The 21,836-nt window shown below is 36.9% G+C and overlaps 1 protein-coding gene across 1 annotated transcript; it reads right to left on the bottom strand.

Moving 5' to 3' along the window:
* Positions 1-1,559: 1,559 nt before the first annotated feature.
* Positions 1,560-13,910, bottom strand: LOC127864366 (zinc finger protein 862-like). Its single transcript, XM_052404028.1, has 3 exons — positions 13,582-13,910; positions 11,732-13,481; positions 1,560-1,694 (listed from the first exon to the last, which is right to left on the bottom strand). Exons 1-3 carry the CDS (start codon positions 13,908-13,910, stop codon positions 1,560-1,562), a joined length of 2,214 nt encoding a protein of 737 aa, XP_052259988.1.
* Between the last annotated feature and the right edge of the window lie 7,926 nt (positions 13,911-21,836).

Here is a 21,836-nt window from a genome sequence, read left to right as displayed (position 1 = left end):
AGACAGTCTGCGACGGTTTCAGAAGGTCGCCCAGACCAGCTGGGCACCTGCAGGAGATTTCAAGAAAGTCTGTGACGGTGTCAAGACCATCTTGGCACATGCAGAAGACAACCAGACAGTCTGCAACGGTGCCAGAGAGTCATAAGGATCTGCGAGGCACCTGCATGAGACTTCCAGACAGTGTGCGACGGTACCAGTCTTCAAGACCGGCGGCGCACCTGCTGGACACTACCAGACAGTCTACGATGGTGCCAAGACTGTCTGGGCACCTGCAGAAGAATCACAGACTGTGCCAGACAGTCTACCAGACCTCCGGGGCATCTGCAAGAGACTCTCAGACAGTTGGCGACGATGCCAAGACCGTTTTGGTACCTGAAGGAGACTCAAAGACGGTGCCAGACAGTCACCCTGACCGTCGGGGCACCGGCAGTAGACTCCCAGACAGTCTATGACGTTGGGAAGACCATCTGGGCGCCGACAGGAGACTCGCACACGATGCCAGACAATATACATGACTGTCGGGCACAAGCAGGAGAATCCCAGACAGTCTGGGACGGTGCCAAGACCTCCAGGCACCTGCAGGAGACTTCCAGACGGTGTCAGACAGTCTCTCAGACCGTCAAGGCACCTGAATGAGACTCCCAGACAGTCTGCAAAGGTGCAAAGACCGTCTGGGCACCTGCAGGAGACTTCCAAACAGTCTTCGACAGAGTGAGAGAATGTCGGGCACTGTTACAGACTGTCTGGGAGTCTCCTGAAGTTGCCCAGACGGTCTTGGTACGTCGCAGAATGTATGGGAGTCTCTTGCATGTGCCCCGCCGGTCTGGGAGACTGTCTGGCAACGTTGCAGACTTTCTTGGGGTCGTCTTAAGGTTCCCCACCGATCTGAGAGACTGTCTGGCACCGTCAAAAACTATCTGAAAGTCTCCTGCAGGTGCTGAGACGGTATTGGCACCGACGCAAACCATCTTTAAGTATCCTTCTGGTGCCCAGACGGTCTTTGCACCGTTGCAGACTGTCTGGGATTCTCCCAAAGGTGCCCTGACGGTCTCAGAGACTCCTGGCACCGCCATGGAGTCTCCTGCAGCTGCCCAGATGGTCCTGGCACCGTCGAAGACTTCCAGGAGTCTCCTGCGTGTGACTCGCCGGTCTGGGAGATTTACTGACAGCGTCAAAGACTGTCTGGGAGTCTCTTGCAAGTTCCCAGATGGCATTGGCACCGTCAGATTGTCTGGGAGTCTCCTACTAGTTCACAGACAGTCTTGGCACCGTGACACACTGTCTCGAAGTCTCCTGCAGCTGCCCTGCCGATTAAAAAGACTGTCTGGCACTGTCGCAGACTGTCTGGGAGTCTCCTCCAGGTGGCCAGACAGTCATGATAATGTTGCAGAATGTCTGGGAGTCTCCTGCAGGTGTCCAGATGGTTTTCGCACAGTCACAGATAGTCTAGGAGTCTCCTGCAGGTGCATCGTCGGTCTTGAAAACTTTCTGGCACAGTCGTAGACTGTGTCGGGGTCTCCTTCAGGAGCCACAATGGTCTTGGCACTGTCGAAGACTGTCTAGGAGTCTTTTGCAGGTGCCTTGCCGGTCTGAGAGACTGTCTTGGCACCGTCGCAGACTGTCTGGAAGTCTCCTGCAGGCGTCAATGCGGTCTTGACACTGTCTAAGACTGTCTGGGAGTCTCCTGCTGGTACCTTGAAGTCAATCAGTGGTCAGTCTAGTGCATTCCTCTTTATGTCCCGTAGCTTTTTTTACGTGTCTTCTGTCCTAAACAATACCCACACGCGTTTATGGCTGTCACAGTCTCCTGCCACTTTTTCCGCTAATTTGTCTCGGTCACCAATGGCCCGCGCTTTTCCTCCAGCAGGTTATTGGTCTCGATAACAAGCTCTAAAAGGATATCTATTTTTTGGACCACAAATGGCACTGACTCAAAATGTTGCTGTCTTCGTCTTCCATTTTTCGCGTGTAATTTCACCGTCGGATTTTGATGGCGGAAATGGTAATTTTCCTAAAAATAGCGACTACCACGACCGCAGTCGACTGACCACACTGTCGTGGGACAACAGTCGCGGCAACTTGCTCTTCGAACTCGGCGAGTGGTCAGTTGGCGGCCTACGAGCATCGGTCAACCACACAGTCAACCGACTACAGTCGGGTTTTGTAATTTTTCATTAAACCGGACCCAGGTCAATAGACAGGAATTGGAGATGTCACATCAGACTTTAAGTATGCAAACTACCTTGTTTTAGTATACTTCAATTGATTCCTTGGTTATATTACTAATTTTGCATTTGTTACTGGAGACTTACAAAAAGGTTATATGAAAAATTGATGTAATAAAATCTTTACAATGCTTTTTGAGTTTAAATAATAATTGTTCCCTTTTGCAAATAAGACGGATTGGCTAGAATATATTGTATCCAAGTTGTAGATTCTGATTACTTTTCTTCTTAAAATCCACCATCATCATGGATGTTAACCTAACAGTTTTCTAAAATTTTTAATAGATTCTCAATCTGCTCTAAACTTCAAATATTGAATGGGTACCTTAGATTTCTTGTTTATAAAACACAGGCAAAAATAAGTAAATTTTAATGCTTTCAATTTTCAGTGTGGCTGGGCCATCAGGTGTGAGCTTTTAAGTTGAAGATCCTTATCGCAAGCACGTAAGCTCACAAATAATGCAAACGCAGTTTTGCAAATCAGTATGGGCTTAGCTATGCTAGGAACCGTAACCCATGACTGCCTGTGTGGATAACTGCAGTAAAATTAAAGCAGACGACGAATGCTAAAAGCGTCTGCTCTAACCACCGCATCTGCCTGTTCTCACTGGTACAATACATAGTGTGTATTTAATAGCTTGTAAGACAATGTTGGCCAGTCTAGTGTTGATCATTGAAATCTGTACATATTGGCTGCTTTCAGGGAAAACAGGGCTTAATACATGTCAAATAAGATTAGCCTGTGCACACTGATTAGCTGTATCAATGATTTGGAAAAAAAACACACATCTTGAACTGTATTTTAAGACACACTCTTTATCTATTTGAATGGGTTGTGGTCATTTCAAACTCGTGATATAAAAAGCTATAACATAATTTTGAAAACTGAGTTGCGTCTAAGATTATAAAACAGCGAACAAATTCAGTGCCCTCTTCGCTTTGATTTTGGAAGCGATAACTTACAATTGGACATGTGAACAGTTTTAATATAGAAACATTTTAATTAACAATTTTAAACTAGAGATAATTAGAAATTTTATGCCCCTGAAGGAGGGCATAAAGTGATCGGACCGTCCGTCTGTCTGTTTGACTCCTCTTCCGTCACACTTTGCGTTAAGGTATCGCATTTAGGTTTCGAAAAATGCTCATAACTTCTATGTCCCTTCACATATCAACTTGATATTTGGCATGCATGTGTACATATATCTCATGGAACTGCACATTTTGAGTGGTGAAAGAACAAGGTCATCCTTCAAGGTTAAAGGTAAAAAAACATGTATCAAAGCAGAGCAGTAGGGGGCATTGTGTTTCTGACAAACACATCTCTTGTTTCTTATATATATTTCAAAGACTTGATGTCGACTGGCTTTTAATAGTAAGAAATTTCAGTTTATTTATGCAAAAATTATTTTGCAGAGTGGAATTTGATTGGCCAAGCTCCGGTATTGAAGACTCGTATGATCCAGACTTATCAATTGTGTGAGTAGACTTTCTAAGATTATTAATGTTGAAATAATTATGTATTCAGTCATCATTTGTTCACTTTGTTTGGTTTATGTTGGTTAACAATGTTTTCTTAACCAAAAAAGTGTACTTCAAAATCAGTTCATTTATTTAAAACTGCTTCCTCCGTAAGGTATGTATGATTTGTTCATACTGTATTGTAGAAGTCAGTCAGATGATGAGGCAGTTGATGAGGCTGGTGTTGTTGACACAGTATTTAACATTGACTGTGATGTTTTAGAGGATGATTGTCAAGTAGTCATTTCCGAAAAACCTCTCGCAAAGGTGACAGAGGACATGACTGAGGAATGGTATGTCATCAGCAGACACTGCATGCCTTGACAAGCATGTAGATATGCTGTCCTTAAAGCATTTTTTGAAGTGTGGGAAGATTGTTGCTCATAAAACATAGACTGTTGGGTGTACTGTCATTGTCATTTCAGCAAAAAACTTATTTCAAACATGTTAATTTGTTATATGTTTTTATAAACTTAGAAAGTAAACATCTTTGCATGAAAGATAATTTGCAATTTGAACTGTGAATCTTAAAGTCTCTATAACGCTCAAAATCAACGCAAATTTCGTAAAGTATTTCGTAAAATAAAGTTAACACCTAAACAATCAGTGTTCCTTATAGCAATAGCCACAATTTCAACGCTGAATGTCGTATGATTACATAGATTTTTGTAGATACAAAATGCTCGTTTTTATTTATTTGTGGCCACAATTAATTCCCGCGAATATATCTATTTATACGACACACGAACACCATTTTAGTGTTCATGTGTCGTATGAATAAATATGCAACACAATAATAAAAAAAGCATTTTGTATCTACAAACATCTATTTTACCAGACCACATCTGACGTTGAAATTTCGGCCATTGCCATAAGGAACACTGATTTTTAATTAGTTAAGTTTATTTTACGAACAATCGTACGAACTTTTCGTTGATTTCGAATAGTAATGTTACTTTAAGTATCTTAGAAGATTTTTCGGCGTAGCTGTTTAACGTCACTTTTGACCTTAGGTGACCTTTAGGTTACATTCATAAAAATGCCCACGGCTACCCAGGAATGAATACACTTCATTTAGTCCATTGGCTGATTTGAGAATACCACCAGAACATTGGAAACATGGCCGCATCTTTCTAACACTGTTTTACTGCGTGTTCAGCATGAAACAATTTTATCTCTTATGAAAAGGCATGATAGATAGAACAGTTTTACACTCAACTCTTCACATCAATACAATTTGTGCGTAGATTCTACACCTTTGTCAGTTCGCGGTTAGTGTGTGTAAATGTCAGAGTTTATATACAGGTCAATGCTGCGTCTTCACGACTACCTTATGTGCTGACCGGAGTTCGCCGCCAGTAAAATAATCGTTATATAATAAAAATGCTATAGCGTGAACTAGGTAAACTTGAATTTTCTTTAGACCAGAAAGATGTTAAATGAAGATATCCAGGGATATAATTATGGTATGTCAATAATAGATTCTTAATGTGTTTTCAACAATACCATGATAAATATTATTTTTAATTAATTTAACAAGAATTATTCCACTATATTAACAAATGTATTAAGCATGAGCGCGATGATTCTCGATACTGTTAATACTCGAATCAAATATCAATGCCCGACAAACCACTAAAACAGGTTTGTTCGAAGTACACGCATATAAATATTTAAAATATGTACGGATACTTCACGTGTGGCCGGTTGACTCATATGTTTTAATTTCACTTCCATTATTATTTTGGTTTTCTGTTTTGTATCTATAGGTTTATGACCAGTAATATGTAATAATGTAAAATAAGCCGCAAATACTCCGCGTAACATCCCGTACTGCGTGTGATGCAGCTAAGAACTGCACAGAAAAAGACATACGCTATCCTTGATCTCATTTATTGAACTCTTTACCTTTCATAAACTCAAACCACAATCAACGCCGTATATCTTTTTTAAAGATATTTCTTGTTTGTTGTTACTTTCCATGTAAAGAGTTTCCATAATTTACAAGGCCATGTCAAGTATTAAAACAAAATACATTACAATAACAATTATTAAAAATACATTAATTGGCCAGCAGTGTTAAATTTTTCATTCATCATTGTTTGTTTTTTTCCATCTATAGACTTGTGTAGACGGGCATGCTGTTAACAGATATGGCAGAGCTCTGCAGTTCTTCCAAATGGAATATTCTGCAATTACTCAAGCCTCAGCCTCTATTCTGCTCTCTGGAAACAACTATGAAAAGATTCACTTGTTTGTCAAGTTTCTTGGACTTAAATTTTCAAGTCATTAAACTTGGCTCCACAGGGTGCAAAACAAATATGTGGTACCAGAAGTCAACCAGTATGGATAAGATCTGACGGCCAATGTACGTAGCAGAGGAAAACCATGCTGTGAGCATTGTTGTGTCAGGTAATTGTTATAAAAATCACATATTAAGTTGTGAAAAGTATGGGACATTTGTAATATTTTGCTGTTGAAAACTAATGCAATCCGCAGGGAACAAACATATTTCAAGAAATTCACCCTGTGCTTTAAAGATTTCACTGGTCAATACGGGCCCACAAGTGGAATATTTGTCCTGTTAATTCAATGACTGTGTAAAGCAAATTTTTTTTGCCTCAATTAGGAAAAGTACCAATACCAGTCCATTTGGAAAAATTTGGAAAATTCGTGTTGTGAAGTCTTTATATTGGGAAATTGGTGGATTAGATTTGTTGTTTCAAAATACTTTAAAATTGAAAACTAAATGTTGTTAAGTTGTCAATATTATATTTACTTAGGTTCCAGCCATAGAGCTTCATAGGGAAACTATCTAAATGTTGCATTTTATTTATTTATTTTTTTATTTTTTTTTAAATCTTCTATTTGTAATTTTTGTGACAGCAATCGGGAAATATGCATTTTTTTTTTTAATGGGAAAGTGCCGTTTTCCAGTACTTAATCAAGAAGGTAAAAAATCGCTTTTGTAAATATGTAATATTTGCAACAAAAACACAGTTAAACAAGCAATTTATATTGTTCATATTATTATTATTAACATTTTGCTTGCTCAGTTGGTAGAGCACTTGACAACAAAGTAGAGGATAGTGGGTTTGTTTACTGGACTATATAATTCTTATAACTTGTGTAGTGATTGGTAATTTAATTATTTCATAGCCATTCTCCTCCAAACATTAGTGGGACAGTTATTGTCAGTAACTGACTTAAGATCAAAAGCTTAAAGTACTAGTAAACCAGTTAATACTGAAAAGTATTGGTAGGTTAATTGATGGGCATGATATGAATAAATACTGTAAAATAGGAAAACATATTTATAAACGGTTGTCATTATTCATTTTATTGAACATTTCCAAATAAGAATTATGTTTACATGTTATTCCAGAGTAAAGGGGGTGTGCATTCCAAGCTAGCCAACAACTCGACAGTGGTACCCGTTTAAAAAAGAAGCAATACAAGTACATCCCAGGCTTGCTGTCAAAGATTTGCATTGAGTATATTCAGATCAACATGGAAAATCTCATGAAATTGAAGTTCCTTGTTATGATCCCATTGATCATATGTCAATTGCCTCGACAATCGCCCAACGTCCACATCCACCAACTGTCGAGCTGCAGGAAACCAAGAATTCAAGGATCAAGAGCAAGCCAGCAAGCGAAAAATGTGCAGATTAACTTTTAGAAATTGGAGCACGTTTTGCGATTTGGCATCATGGTTTTTTATGATGTGAGCTTGAAAGAGCAACCCTGGTTGTTGGTTTTATATTGTCAGTGGATGATGTGACCAAATATGTGACATAGAGGATATTTGTTGGATTCGGTGGATTATCGATTTTAATTCATGAGTGATCATAGAAAATAATATTATCACGAGTGGCGATTCGGTGGATTATCGATTTTAATTCATGAGTGATCATAGAAAATAATATTATCACGAGTGGCGCAGCCACGAGTGAAAATATATATTTTATATGATCACGAGTGAATTAAAATCGATAATCCACCGAACCCAACAAATATTCTTTTTATTTTATGCTTTATTTCACAGTTTATATACATTGTTGAAGAGCTTAACTAAAGAATTTTGTTGGGAAAATGACGTCATTTCGTCAAAAAAATGACGTCATTTAACATAAACAGTGAAAATTATCGATAATTTTCACTGATAATTTTCATTGTTTGAAACAGTGAAATTATCAGTTTTAATTCACTGATATTTCTCTATAAACCACCGGAAAGCATAAAATAAATTATGGTATTGTCATCATTATTTAATACTAGTGTTAATGCATACTATAATGTTACACAATTTATTACATTTTAATCACTGAACTGCTTTAAAACAAAGAAGTGAATTACCATAGTGGAAAATGCTTATGAATAACACAGACAAGAGTCCTGAACCAGACAATTACATCAGTTAAATTTTAGTTCTATATTTTATGCAACCTTAATGATATCGAGGATGAATATCACTTTGTTATTAAATGTCCTTATTATGCCGATATTAGGAATACATTAATTCCAAAGTATTACAGATCACGACCTAGTATGTTCAAGTTTATCGAACTACTTAATTGTTCAAACAAAATAGTGTTAAGAAAACTTGCCATTTTTTGTTTAAAATGCTTTAAGTTACGAGAAGATGTGCTATATGTGTAGTATAAATGATATATCTTCCACAAAGATAATAAGCTTAGAATAATGTTATATTTGTAACAATTATTAAATTTCGTATTAACATTACATGATCACTTTGTATTAACCCCATCCATGTGACATTCTCACTTAAACATGTTGTATGTCATTACTTTTTAAATTGATCTTTCCTCAAAAGGATGTATGTTTTGTATATAATTGTCACGCATGCTGTTATTGCATATGTATGTTTATGGCGATGAGCTCTATGCTTAAGCTAAAATAAAATATTCTGTTCTGTTCTGTTCTGTTTATTGATATTGCATACTCCATATAAAATTATCATTTATTGATTAATATACAACACAAAATATAAGAATCTTTAAATTAATATTATTTTAACTGATGCTTTACTGCCAATATAGGGTACCTGTCTCCATGAAAATGTTTTTTTAGTTCAAGTGTGTCATGAATTGTGTAAAGTTTTTTATGTGAGACTCTTTGTCTTTGCTAAATGTTTTCCAGACTTTTGGTCACCAGTCATGACTATGAACAGGAATTGTTGACTCTTATGGATATCAGCTGTCGTAGTCCATATTGAATGCCAGTTTCACATCATATTTGTAACTTTTGTTCATTATAAGACAGAGTATTCCATTAATAATGATCAAAGCATAATTCAGTGCTCCAGCCAGCTTTTCAAAATAGAGGGGATTTTCCCCAAAAAGGGCACATTTCACGCGTAGTTTTGGAAAAAAAGGGCATCTTTATTAATATACTTAAGTATATACTTAGGTTATACTATAAATTGTAAACTTTAGTGCATTTCATCAATTGTATGCTGTACCTCATTTTTTGTAATTAAAAAATAAATATATTGCTATTCTAGTGTTTGTATTAATTTACATACATATAGGTATGAAGAATGATATGGCTGTACCATCGCTTATATTATCATGAAGCAGAACAGAATTCAATAATATCTTACTTTTATTTTGGATAATCAAAAACAATTTAAAGACATGTTCAAATATGAGAAAAAGAATGAAAATCAAGATGAAGACAAAATGAAGATATGAAGACAAATAGAAATATACACCTACTGTAATACTTATTCAATATAGAATTTGTGTTTTTTGTCAGGGTACTGTACTGTATTACAGTACAGTACCCTGACAAAAAAACAAAAAAAACACAAAGTCAATAAGATCACATTAACAATAACAACCAGGAGTGTAACATAACCTCTTAATGAATCAAACTGACAATAGTTCAAAAGCTTTATTTCTTTGAACCCATAAAGTCTTTGGCCACACCTTTCAGGATTCTGTCAAACATTTCTTCAGAACAATTCAACTTTATGTTCATTATTTTTGTCAAATTTGCAGTCTTGAGGGAGGACCTGTGGGCTGTCTTTATTAATTTAAATTGGGAAAATACCCTTTCCACCTCGGCAGTAGACAGTGGAAGCGGTGTACGGAAGAAACCCCCTCCGGAAGAAACCCCCTTCGCTAAAAACGGCAGGGCGGAAGAAACCCCCTTCCATAGTTTGCATACGCGGAAGAAACCCCCTCGCTAGTTTTGCATAGGCGGAAGAAACCCCCTCGCTAGTTTTGCATAGGCGGAAGAAACCCCCTCGCTAGTTTTGCATAGGCGGAAGAAACCCCCTCGCTAGTTTTGCATAGGTGGAAGAAACCCCCTTCCATAGCGGAACAAAACCCCTTCCAGACGATTTAGTTACATTCAAACGCACGGTAATTGTTTACAGAAATTCACTTTCATTTTCAGAAAGTTCCCGGGAAGCATGATTGCATGATTCAATTTAATTTTTTTTTAAAGACGAATGCTTTGGTTATTATAAATATGTACGAAATATCTTCATCACTAACGGCTCTGGGCGCTAATTTTGTGTTTTTGTTATTTTTATCAATCTAGTACAAGTTAACGCATATAAAATGGTATAATCTCACTGAAACGAGTGCAAGACAAATTCACACGAGCATCTCATCATTAACAAATTGTGAACATACGGCCGGTACACCTCTTTACTCAGCACATAACAGTTTGGAAATAGATTTTCGCACCTTCATTTAATTACATAAAAGGTCCTTTAATGTACCGGCTATTGTAGATAATGATGCGAAGTTGTGTCATGATCGGCGCCTTTGCGGCTCGTGTGAACGTTATGTACAGTTTTTTTTAATTACATTAGCATTCGGCTATAATTATGTGATTTTAGGGAATGATTTGATCTTTGTAAATAAATGTAAAAATATGCCTGTTTATTGTTAATAAATGCGTGTCTTTTTTCAACAACAAATTGTTTATTGCTTTTTAATTTATGCTTGTTTGAGATCTTTGTAAATAAATGTAAATATATGCCTGTTTTATCATTAAATGCGTGTTCTTTTTTGCAACAACAATTTGTTTAATGTTTTTTTCTAGTATATGCTTGCTTGATCTTTGTAAATAATTGTTAAAATATGTCATTCTATTTTTGTCTATTTTATCCTTCAATAATAATTTTTTTTCCCCATTCATACATTATTCGTTTCATTACCATCTTGATTAATTCTTCACAGCTTGTGTGAAAAAACGGCCGGTACATTCCTTTAATCAGATTTTCGCACCTGCATTCAATTATCACGATAACGATGTTTGAGTTTCACAGATTGAATATTTAGTGCATATCATTAACAACTTCAGTAACAACTTGTGAACAAACGGCCGGTACATTTCTTTACTGTAAATCCGAAACACACTCCCGTAAGTTGGTGTTAACGCGTTTTTAATACGAAACACACTTCCGAATGTAAATGTTACCGCAACGTTGAAATATTTTTGCAGTGTAAATTCTATTTTGTGTTGACTCTTTTTCTCAATAAAAAGGGCGCGAAAATTATGCAGCATAGAAAGCGTGGGTGTATTGTGCGTTGTAACAAGCACACAACTAGTCAGGTGATTGATGCATGTTCGGAGGGAATATTTCATCAAGTCTATAAATAGTCACTTATGCCGAAATTTATTTGATACAAGAGAAAAAATGGCAAGGTTTGTTATAAACGGGATTATCGGGAAATGAATATAAACTTGAAAAGTAGCAAGCATGCAGTAATAGAGTTGGGTTGAAACGGATGTATTGGGGAATCGTTCGGGTCGGGATTTTACTGCCTCTGCGGGAAAGACTTAACACTTAGGAAGGGGGTTTATTCCGCCTCTCTGAAAACACGAAGGGGGTTTATTCTGCCTGTCTGAAAACTCGAAGGGGGTTTGATCCGCCTATGCAAAACTAGCGAGGGGGTTTCTTCCGCGTATGCAAAATGTGAAAGGGGGTTTCTGCCGCTATGCCTTTTTTAAGGAAGGGGGTTTCTTCCGAAGGGGGTTTATTCCGGTAATCAGTGGAAGCACGAGGGCAGTGCTCAGTATCTTGTAAATGAAAGGGTACTGTGTGATAAGGCCGGTATCTTCTCTCTTGAAGTCCTTGATGATGTTGTCCATGGTCCTATGGTCCTTCGTCTTCAAGTTCATCAGTTGGCAGAAATCTTCCCATTGTAGTTGCAGATCCTTTGGCTCTATGTTGAAGTGGCTGGCAATATCCTCCATCTCATTCAGTCCGTACATGGCCCGAATGTTCTCCTCAAGGGAAAGGTCCAGGATTGCTAAATTCTCGATGATATCGCTGTCTTCAAAACGGTTCTTGATGTTCTCTGTCAGCATGTCTAGGAAAGGCGTCTTGATGGTTGTCTTGAAGTCATTGTCGTCATCGCTGGTGATGTGGAGTCCTATCTTCTCTGTGATTGTCTTCTCTTTATTCTGCCAAGGACCCATCTTCTCCTTGCTGTCTTGAAGCAGGCAAAGTGACTTCTCCATTTGCATCTTAACTTGGCCCAGGTTAACTTTCTCTCCTTGGAAAAATTTGGACAGAGTCGAAACTATCGGCAGCGTGTCGGCCAGGAAGAGCAGACATCGTAGCGTTTGGGTTTTCTTGAGTTCCTTGAGGATCCCATTACCTACAGGGTCATCTTTGATGGTCTTCTTTTCTAGATCAACCACGATCGACTGGTACGACTTCACGATGGATGTAACTGCTGCCTCGTGACTCAGCCATCTATGATGTTTCGCTTGTTTGATGGCCAGTGGCGCCTCTGTTTGTACCTCTTTTAGGCTTGCAGTGTTGGGACAGCTGTATTTGTAATATTTGTAGATGTTCTCCAGAAGGTTGCCCGTTTTCTTCATGGCGGGTATCTTTGCGTATGTGTCACGGCATGCCAGTGCCAGGCGGTGGTCTCGGCAGTGATAAGTTATCATCAAGCTGTTCACTTCTTTCAACTTGGCCCCGACGCCGTTTCGTTTCCCTGTAAACACAGCAGCCCCATCTGATCCAAACGAAGACATGTCCTTGGTGTGTAGTCCGAGTTCTTCCACCGACGACAGCAGAGTTGTCGTAATCGTCTCTGCATTGGCCATAGGAAGTTCCTTGTCAAAGAGGAACGCTGTCTTGATGTCCCCGCTCTGTGCAATATACTGTGAACAAACGGCAAGGTGCTTGATGGATCTGTTATCGGCGACCTCGTCACACATCAGTGAGTAGGTTGGACTTGATTTGATTTCTCCAGTGACTTGTTCTTCGACGTGTTTGTTAATGGTGCATAGAAGTTCATTTATAATGTCCCAGCTGGAGTATGTGGCATTCTTGGACTTTCTGAACTGCGAAAGTGTAGTGGACCCTGTCACGATACATAGGTCCATGACATTCTTCAGGAGATCGAGTGGCAGATTGTTTGAAATTAAAAAATACAAGCATCGAAGGGCATAGATGATAGCTTCTGTCGCAACCGATGCCATCTTTTCGCTAGCCTCTTGTATCGTCAAATTCAGCTCTATGCCAATCGCTTCCTTGTGCTGGTCGCTGTCCTGGTGGTCCTTGAGCTTATCATCACGAAGAAGGCGATATCCATCTTCCGACCAAGTCTTCTTCCCATTCTTGCCATGGATGCGATGGCGCTTGCACAATGCGCAGAGCACTAAGTCGACTGTGCCTTCATTCTGATCAGCAAATGTGGTGAAGATGGCCCACGATATTTCGTCTTCCACGTGTCTTTTATCCCAAGGCGATGCCCAGACTTATATGGGGTTGACACTGCCGCCGATGTTGCCATTGTCGGCGGGGATGAGGTTTTAGCCGCCCCCGATGTTGCCGCTGCAATCGATGAAGACGATATCGCCCCGATGTTGCCGCTGTCGGCGGTGATGAGGTTTTAGCCGCCCCAGATGTTGCCGCTGCCACCGATGAAGAAGATATCGCCTCCGATGTTGCCGCTGTCGGCGGTGATGAGGTTTTAGCTGCCCCCGATGTTGCCGCTGCCACCGATGAAGACGATATCGCCTCCGATGTTGTCGCTGTCGGCGGTGATGAGGTTTTAGCCGCCCCCGAGGTCTTGAAAAGATTAGTAATCTTTTGGTTGGTTCTGGCGATTTTCTGCTTTTCCCGCTCCATTTCCTCTGCTTTCCGCTTTGACGAAGGCATGTTGTACGTGAATGACAATTTATTAAATTCTTTCTATGTTTTGACAATTTCTTTTATTGAAATATTCTTTCTAATGTTTGACGAGTGTGTCGTCAATTCTTGACAATTTTATTGTTGACAAGCCGTAGAGTTTGAAAATTCAATATTGTAATAATTTTCTAGACAGCTTTTATGGACTATTCGATTTGGGTATAACTCTTGTCTAAAAAGCAACAAAATATATATGTTTTTTAGAAGTGTTGTGGCGACTGCTGTGACATTTCAAATTGGCATGCGAGAGTTTGCATCACAAGGAGCTTCACACCTTAATACATGGGCCACATGACTTCACACAGTCAAACTTCAAATTATAGTTTCGAAGCGACTGCCAATTAAGTGCCAATTACGTGTCAATTAAGATGTGTTTGTGTAGGTCCCTGATTACGGTTTGTTTCTTTTGTATTAACCATGTATCTATAATATAATAATTCACAGAAAATGATTGCACATACGAATGAAGTTATGACTCAGTAAGAATAGTTTTTTACAATATAAATAAATCTTTGTTCATTCCATTCTCTTATGCGAAGACACTTTTATTCAACGGCATTTTTTAAATATTTTTTACGAACGGTTTCAATAAATTAAAAGCAAAATAAAATACGGCCAATTATAATAATCTCAAATGGGATTAAAAGCACATGTGCGTGCATTAATATAAAAAATGTGACGTTATCAAATTGCTTTCAACAAGCCTAAATGACCAACCTTAGTCATTATTTAAATTGGCCTTGTGCATTAAGACAAAATCTTGACTGCGACGTGTGTATCCTAAATACACAGCAGATTCGCTATATAGCGACATGACTTTTTTTTTATTATGTCGGGATGTCGAATATATTCTTTGCACCAGTAAATTAATTCAGTTCAATCAGGTTTTTCGCGCCTTCACGGTGTCTAGTTTACACAAAGTGCAATTAACAAATAATACGACCGGCTTACAGCGCGTGCCACCCATGGCAACGTTTTTTCCCTGCGGCAATAACTATCGAGATACACACAGGTGTCTATCATAGGTGTCAACAGCGACAAAAATATTGATACTGGCTATTTATGCCTAACAGATAATGTGTACCCCGCTGTGAGATTGTGCAATTTACAACAGTTGAGTGACCGGATTTTGGAAACTTATGATAGAAGGTAACTCGCCAAAAGGGCATTTAATAGGAAAATAGAGGGGCGCTTTTTAATGGGTCAAATTTTAGAGGGGCGCGGCGTCCCTCTATTTATTGCTAGCTGGAGCACTGCATTGTCATTGACATCGAGCGCCTATGCTCTAAACCATGTTTCCCACAGCCTGTCCTGCTTCAGACCTAATTTTAATGTTTGTTTTTCCCCATTTATATTATTTTCCATAAATTGCAGGTGATCGTTTGGCCCTTATCAGAAACCTTTATGACAGATTGAAGGGTGAACTTTCAAGTAAGTACATGTCTTTTTTCTTAATAATAATGAAGTTGCTTGAAAATATTTCAAGGAAGCAAAGACCATAACAATAATGATTGAACAAGATACAACTTGCTTAAATTTAGTAAACATTTTTTATCTTAATCACTTGTCTTTGTTTAGATGTGAATTACCAATATCTAAACTCATTTGTGTTGACTTCCTTAATATACAAATATTTAACCTCTTTCTGGCTAGAGTATTTTCTATTTAAGAACAGATTTAGTTTTTTGGCATGTTTTTAAAATGAATAGTGTGTTATGTGTTATATTTTTCAGATGTCATAGCCAAAACCTTTGACAAGCCTCTGGTTGACGTTGAAGAAAAGATGAGAGGTTGTTTGAGGCGTCTGCGGCTGATGCACAAGTAGACTGAAGTCTTTGTAAATAAAATGTGCTGTTAAAATGATTATTTAACCATTGTTTTCACTTTGTTACATAGATTTGCACCTGTTGCAACAATATTAACTTATTTTTATGCTCCTGGTAGGAACTCATATAGCAGTTGAACTGTCAGTCTGTCTGTCTGTCCGTCCGAAAACTTTAACATTGGTCATAACTTTTGCAATATTGAAGATAGCAACTTGATATTTAGCATGCATGTGTATCTCATGGAGCCGCACATTTTGAGTGGTGCAATGTCAAGGTCATCCTTCAAGGTCAGAGGTCAAAATCCAATGGAAGTAATAAGCTTTAAAGAGAGATAATTTCTATACCTGCCAAATGATAAATAAAATTTTTATTTCAAACCAGCGCAGTGGGGGCGTTGTGTTTCTGACAAACACATCTCTTGTTTGTATTTTAATTCATACAATCTTACTTTTTTTCAGTTCTTTCTTTGTGTTCAATGTTATGTTATAACACTATTATATTTTATTATAACAATGCCATATCTGTCAAAATAGTTTTATCATGCTGTGTATATGTATACATGTTAAATTTTATATTTTATCGTTTAAAAAAGTAAATAGAATTTAATTTATGTTTTTTTTGTTCTTTTCATAAAAAAGTTTTTCAGTTTTCAAGTGGGTGAAAAGTGGGTTTTTACTGAGCATTTAACAGGTTTTAAAGCTAGTTTTAACTGCGTTAAATCTGTGAAAAGCACACATTTAGCTCACTTAATGCTCAAACAATAACCCACTTTTTACTCGCTTAAGAACAGGAAAAACCGACTTGATATGTAGAGGCGGGTGTAAAAGCCAACATAAAGAAGGAAAACACACTTACTTTTAACCAACTTAAGTTGGTAAAACGCGATATTAAAGCGTGTTTTAACTGCGTTTAATCTGAGAAAAGCACAAATTTAGCTCACTTAATACTCAAACAAAAACCCACTTTTAACTCGCTTGAGAACAGGAAAAAACGACTTGATATGAAGAAGCGGGTTTAAAAGCCAACATAAAGAAGGAAAACACACTCACTTTAACCAACTTAAGTTGGTATAAGACGGTTTTAAAGTAAGTTCAAACTGCGTTTAATCTGTGAAAAGCACAGATTTAGCTCACTTAACCCTCGAACAAAAACCCACTTTTAACTCGCTTAAGAACAGGAAAAACCGACTTGATGTGTAGAAGCGGGTTTAAAAGCCAACATAAAGAAGGAAAACACACTCACTTTTAACCCACTTAAGTTGGTTTAAGTTGGTATAAGAAGGTATAAGGGTGTTGGTTTATGTGAGTGAAATCCAGGTTTTACCCACAAAAAACCAAGTCGGTAAGCAAAAAGTGTGTTTAAAAGACACGCTTTAACCCGGTGCCAATACCGCAGGGTTTAACACGGTTTTAACACCGATTAAAACCGGGTTTTGCCCACTTTTTTGACAAGGGATATCCCCACGGCGACTTATTTTTATCATCTGTATGTAAGGCTATTAATCACTCCAGCTTTAATTTAATTTATGGATGTTTATATGCTGATAAACAATGTAAAAAAAGTACATAATCTTTAAAGAGCATTATGCTTTTTATCATTTGTCACAAAATCTATAACATAATGAACAAAAAACATACACTCAATATTCATGGAAAAAAATATGATCAATGAAGTTAAGAATAAAGTCTCCATCTTCCCAACATTTTGCCAGATCAATTTGAAAAACTTTAATTCCATTTGGTATTTACACTGTATCGTCTGTAGTTATAAGTTTTAAACCTAATAATTTAAGCTTGATTGCATCATTATGATTTTTGTTCATTATGTTATAGATTTTGTGTTGTAATTCTTGGTTAAAATATATTAATTAATGACATGAAGAAATGAAAAGCTAGTTGTTAAACTTTGATTTATTATTATATAACAATATACCACATTATAATAACATGTAAGTTCAACAACATGTATACAGGAATATGCATCAATGAAAACAGAAAATCATTAACTGCATCAAGGTTCAAAAGAAAAAGAGTATATATTCATAAGAAACACTTAGTAAAACGGTTTTACTTGATGGAAGGCGCAGGAAAATCAGTTCTCTTTGAAGAAAGATTATAAATGAAATGTACATGAAGTATATTTATTTTAAATTAAACATACTTTAAATATTGTACCGGATTTTAACAAATGAGGGACTTATAACCGCTGCTTATAAGAGCAATGCAGTTAATATGCCCGTGTAATATTTCTGACAAAAAACAGCATACTGTTACATAGCATATAATTAAGTATGATTAACAAGACTATTGTCAAGCAATATAGTCCCCTTCCGGCTCCACCATTGTCAGAAATTCCACCATTGTCAGATTTTTTTTTTATTTGTTGCCATAGCAACCAGAATTTTTGACGTAGGAACAAAATGAAATGACGTGGGTAATGTCCACATTGCCATCTATCCATGTTTCAAGTTTCATGAAAAAATATAAAGAACTTTTAAAGTTATCGCAGGATCCAGAAAAGTGTGACTGACTGACGGACTGACGCAAACCAGAAGTCCCCTCCGGTGAAACCGGAAGGGGACAATAAAACAGTACATTTGGTATGCTCAATTTTCTTATTTATGTATGCTAAATTGCAAGAAAAGAGCTCATGTCATTTACTAAAGTAAGTATCACTTCCCCTGCGAAGATTTGTTCTAGAAATTGGAACGGTTCTGGAACTGTTCTAGAACATCAAGAACAGTTCTAGAATGTTCCATATTCGCGTTCTAGAACTTATGTTCTGGAATTGTTCCAGAACTGTTTTCTAGAATAATTCCAGACATTTGTGGAACAAGGCTTAGTTCTGAAACTGTTCCAATAATATACAAGAACATTTTAAGAACATTTCTAGAACAAAATAAGTTCAAGAAATTTCTAAAAATGTTCTAAACTGTAGTTCTAGAACACATTTAGAACTCTTTAAGAACCAGTAAGTTCTACAAACATTCTAGTGGGGAATAAGAACACATATAGAACAGGTCTAGAACCAAAGTCTAAAATTGTCCTACAATTGTTCTACATATTTAAAATAAACTAGTTCAGACAATGATAATTTGACTTCTTTCAAATTATATTTCAAAACAATTTTCACATTGAAACTTTGCTTGCTGTGGTGTCTGCAAGATATTGCTGTCATATCATGAGATATATATATATATATATCATACACAAACAGAGGACTAATGTTAAGGAGGAGTGTTTGTTGATAGGTCTGGGATACTTTGTATTATTTCTAATCCTAAAACATTATGTGGGTACTCACTAGAAACAACGTTACGAGGCACTCCTAATGAGTATCCAAACATAAGCTTTTATGGAGATCTGGAGAAAATTATCCCTGAAATACCAAAAAGTACTTCTCCTTTAAGTCCTTACAAAATCTTCTGCTACACACATACATATACATGTATATAACTGACTATAATTTGTCACCAAATTACACATTATTTAATTTTTTTTTACTGTATCTGTTCGGAATTCTGCATACTTAGTGTCTTCTGAATTTGCATGTAATCTTGTGTCAATTAAAACACTAGGACTTCACAGAGTTCCTCAACATTCACCATCACAAGAATCTCAGAGAACTAAACTGGAATTAGGTGACTAACTACAGGAGCTTCTGGTAACTGTAATGGGTGGATTTCATCCATCTTTTTCATAACATTATTCAGATATTTGTGTAGTTTTTCTACATTAAATCTGTCTCCAATAGTGCGTAGAACCTGGCACTGGAAGTGTTTCATCATCAAAATACAGTTTCTTCACACGCTTCAGTGGACCTGGAAAAAAGACATATGAATGTATATTTTGAAACAAATATAAACTCTTTAACTCATTAACAGGTTTATAATTACAGAAACTTAATTCACAAGCAAATGATTGTGGTTTACAAAAATCAACATGTTCAAACAAAATTTAATTCTGTACAGTATCATGTTGTTTTGCTCCCAAGTAGTTTCCTTTCCCCTAGTTGTTTTGCCTCGGTCCATGGAAACACCGAATTCCACTTTTCACCGAATTACAACCGAATTACACTTTTCACCGAATTACAACCGAATTCCACATTAAAATGATCGTTGGTATCGATTAGATACGGGTTCTTCACATGACGCCGGGCTGTCACCGAATTCCACTAATCACAGACCGACTGGCCGAGTTTCTATCAATTGTTTTGCGTTTTTTACAGTTTGCAGATTTTTCGACCACCTTTATAAGTTTCACGCGTCTTTAATCCGCTAATCACAAGTTTTTGACACTACGTCTGATTGAATATAATAGATAATTGACCTTTCGACAGCCGATTGATTGACAGGCTTATTAACCAATCAGATTACAGCATAGATTAGGCCCGTTACTATCCGCCATTTTGTCCGTCAAACTCGCCGTTGTCCGACACATAAGCTTATACGTAATTCTGTGTTTTAAACAAAGAAAATGGTTGAAAGGTGCTGTTATGGCACTTGTTATTCAGACACAAGGTATCCAGAACGGTTAAAAGATGGAAGTACGTTTTTTCCGTTCCCTCAACCGGGTACTAATCTTGAAAAATTTAAACGTTGGATTCGTCTTTGTGGTCGTCCACACGAACAGCTTAATCTCAACATATTAAGCGATCGCCCGAAAGCAAAACACAGTCGTTATAATAAGATACTACGCGAAAATAGAAAATGTAAGTTTTGCAACGGACACGTTATAAAAAAGAGTATAACTTTGTACTTGTTTATCCTCTATATAGACAAATTAGAAAGGAACATTTAAAACCATTTTTCAAAGGTGGCCAACGTTAAATAAATTTGACATTCTAATGCAGTCGGCAAATAAATAAGACATTATAAACTTTGCTAGATTTTTTTAATGCTAATGAAATCGTAATAATAAAGACAATCAGTTATTATTTTTAATAATATCACATAGAATAAAACATTTTTTATTTCTTTCGGTTTAAGTCTTCCAAATTTAATGTAAGTTAAGAAACTATTTTCAAATGCGCAAGTAATTATCAATAGGGGCCAATAAGTGTCATTTTACACCATATGTGGGCTTTCTACTAATCCGTTATCAAAACAGATGCCGCAAACTGTGAATGACCCTTTGAAAACCCGGTCTGATTAGCGAGTTTTTTTGTACATGAAAATTCTTTCAACTTTTTATATTTTAAACATTGCAGAAGATAGTTTTCGAGGAAATAATAATATATTGTGTATGTTATTTTTTTGACGACTATGACTTTGTTATACGATTATAACAATGCGCATGGGTCATTTTGACCAAACGCATTGTAGATATGTGTTATATCGGATTTCAATAGAAACGTTCTTCGTCTTCTATTATAATAAATTTACTTACCTGTGCCACATTTGCGATGTTGCCATCGGTTGCAAAAATTAACGGCTTTTAATTAAAAAACTGAAACATCTATTACTCAAGGAAAAATATTGTGACTAACGAACAATTCATACTGTATGCGATAATTGGCGATAATTTTGCCGACTTTGATGATAAATTTAACGGCTTTTAAGTAGACTAATAAAAAAGTTTTGACTATTTAATAGATATGATAATTATATTCAGCACCACTATTCAATGATAATAAAAACTATTGTATGGCCTTTCTGGTATACCATGAGGCCTTTTTGGTTCACTTATGCGGCCGATTCGCGTAGCCATTTTTATGACGGACTTCGGCGGAGTGACCCCCCTTGAAATCGGTGGGCGTGGCTTCACTCTCGCTGTCGAAAGGTCAATTGGCTATAAAAAAGTTCCGATTTGTTTGATGATTGTCCTTTTGAATAAATGAAAGTGGGATGTTTTTTAATTGTTTTTACTCATATGCTGATTTTCACTAATTAGAATAAATTGTTATTTTGAGTGTTTATTGATTACAATACCAAATTGGCCAATAAAGACTTTCGATTTGTTTGATGATTGTCCTTCGAATGTAATAAAAGTCGGATTTTTTTTCAATCGCCTTTCCTCATTTATTGCTCATCTTCAATGATTACCCATATAAAATGTCCGATTCCCCAAAA

The sequence above is a fragment of the Dreissena polymorpha genome, chromosome 1 (assembly GCF_020536995.1).
Source record: "Dreissena polymorpha isolate Duluth1 chromosome 1, UMN_Dpol_1.0, whole genome shotgun sequence".
Classification (NCBI taxonomy): domain Eukaryota; kingdom Metazoa; phylum Mollusca; class Bivalvia; order Myida; family Dreissenidae; genus Dreissena; species Dreissena polymorpha.
Note: the sequence above shows the minus strand (reverse complement) of the source record. Positions and strands in the feature narration are given on the sequence as shown.